Source organism: Babylonia areolata, chromosome 29 (genome assembly GCF_041734735.1).
Source record: "Babylonia areolata isolate BAREFJ2019XMU chromosome 29, ASM4173473v1, whole genome shotgun sequence".
NCBI lineage: Eukaryota > Metazoa > Mollusca > Gastropoda > Neogastropoda > Buccinidae > Babylonia > Babylonia areolata.
The window spans coordinates 1,926,100-1,928,599 of record NC_134904.1 but is presented as its reverse complement, the minus strand read 5'-3'; the positions used below and the strand labels follow the sequence as shown (position 1 = coordinate 1,928,599).

At 49.6% G+C, this 2,500-nt stretch overlaps 1 protein-coding gene across 1 annotated transcript in view; it reads left to right on the top strand.

Moving 5' to 3' along the window:
- Positions 1-2,500, top strand: part of LOC143302201 (collagen alpha-6(VI) chain-like) — a 60,250-nt gene that overhangs the window by 47,123 nt on the left and 10,627 nt on the right. The window contains exons 6-7 of the mRNA XM_076616765.1: positions 1-24; positions 1,487-2,077. The exon at positions 1-24 is cut by the window's left edge and continues 9 nt beyond it. Of these exons, the coding sequence (XP_076472880.1) occupies positions 1-24; positions 1,487-2,077 (615 nt within the window). The remainder of the gene's footprint in view (positions 25-1,486; positions 2,078-2,500) is intronic.

Here is a 2,500-nt window from a genome sequence, read left to right as displayed (position 1 = left end):
CTGATAATCCTGTATCCGATCAACGTAAGTATTGCAAACATGTTCTGTTATATATATATATATATATATAGAGAGAGAGAGAGAGAGAGAGAGAGAGAGAGATAGATATATAGATAGATATATATATATATATATATATATATATAGATAGATATATATATATACCACTTCAGCGTAGAAGTATGTCTCAAGGATGGTACCCTAGAATAGGCTCTTGCATGATGTTAGATGTAATGCACATCTTCGACTGTGTCGTACATTTGATTTTGACGTGCTTACAATTTTTGTAAATGAAGTCCTTCCGCGAAGGCATAATGCCAAAGTGTTGGGTTGTTATGATTGAATGTATGTCACAGTGAGAGTCAACCCTAGTTTTTACATTATCGCATATATCTCTGTCTTCGTTTGTGAGGGGAGAGAGAGAGGAGGGGAGAGACGGGGTGAGGGGGGGGGGGGCAGAGAGAGGGGGAGATTGAAAGGGAAAGAGAGAGAGAGAGGGGGAGAGAGAGAGAGGGAGAGAGAAATGCATGACGAGAGAGATGGAGAAAGATAGAGGGGGTGGGGGGGGGGGGACAGATAGATCAGAATGAGAAAGAAAGAGGAAAGAGAAAGAGAGATTGGAGGGGAGAGAGAGAGAGAGAGAGAGAGGGAGAGAGAGAGAGTGAAAGAAGCAGCGAGAATCAGACGTAGACAGAAACACCTTACCTTACCTTACCTTATCTTACCTTACCTTACCTTACTTTACCTTACCTTTCCTTACCTTTCCTTACCTTCCTTACCTTACCTCATCATACCTCACCTCACCTCACACCTTACCTTACCTCATCATATCTTACCTCACCTCATCTTACCTCACACCTTACTTTACCTTACCTCATCATACATTACCTCACCTTACCTCACCTCATCATACCTCACCTCACCTTTCCATACCTTACCTTACCGTACCTTACCTCACCTCACGTTAACTTACCTCACCTTACCTTACCTTACCTCACCTTACCTTACCTCACCTTACCTCACCTTACCTCACCTTACCTTACCTCACCTTACCTTACTTCACCTCACCTCACCTTATCTTACCTACCTTACCTTACCTTACCTTACCTTACCTTACCTTACTTCACCTCGCCTTACCTTACCATACCTTACCTTACCTCACCTCACCTCACCTAACCTCACTTTACCTCACCTCATCTCATCTTACTGTACCTCACCTTACCTTTAACACTACATTACCTTACCTCACCTTACCATACCTCACCTTACCTTACCTTACCTCACCTCACCTCACCTTACCTTACCTTACCATACCTTACCTCACCTCACCTCACCTCACCTTACCTCACCTCACCTTACCTCACCTTACCTCATCTCACCTTACGTTACCTTGCCTTACCTTTAACACCACCTTACCTTACCTCACCTCGCTTTACTGTTACCTTTACCTTTACCTTATTTTCCATCCAACCACCACCTTCCCCAGCGTGCGGGACCCGACAGGAAGCGGACCTGATGTTCGTGGTGGACAGCGCCAACGCCGGCAAGAAGAACACCCGCAAGGCCATGGACCTCATCCGCTCCGTGGCCGGCGACATGGAGATCGACCGCGACAAGGTGCAGCTGGGCCTGGTCGCCCCGGACCCCTGCGCTCCTCAGGAGAGCCACCAGAGCTTCAACCTCAGCCAGGGCCAGAACAAGGAGCACCTCATCAACTCTCTCGGGAGCGCCGGAAGCAGCGACGGGAGAGGCTCGACCTCGGACTTCGCCAACCTGGTGAGGGACCTGCGACGGACGGCCTTCAGGTACCGCAACGGAGCTCGGAAGAACGCCAAGCGTGTGGCCATCCTCATCGTGGACGGGCAGCTGGACGACCCCCTCAACACGCTGACGGAAGCTCGGAGGATCCGTGACCGGAAGGGGGTGGAGATCTACGTGATCTCTGTGGGCACGGAGACGCCCCAGCCCGAGATGATGATGATGTGCGACTACCCGACCCAGAAGCACTTCTACCACGTGGACAACTACGACCGTCTGGAGGACATGAGGGAGACTCTGGTGGACGTGCTGTGTGACGGTGAGTGGTGAGGGTGGTGAGGGTGAGGGTGGTGGTGGTGGTGGTGAGTGGTATGAGGGTGGTGGTGGTGGTGGTGGTGGTGGAGGTGGTGGTGGTGATGATGGTGGTGGTGATGATGATTATGATTGTGGTGATGGATATGATAATGATGGTGGTGGTGGTGGTGATGATTATGATTGTGGTGATGGATATGATAATGATGGTGGTGGTGGTGGTGATGATTATGATTGTGGTGATGGATATAATGATGGTGGTGGTGGTGGTGGTGGTGGTGGTGGTGAGTGGTATGATGTTGGTGGTGGTGGTGGTGATGGTGGTGGTGACGATGAGTGGTAGTGGTGGTGGTGGTGGTGGTGGTGGTGGTGATTATGATTGTGGTGATGGATATGATAATGATGGTGGTGGTGTTGGTGGTGATGATTA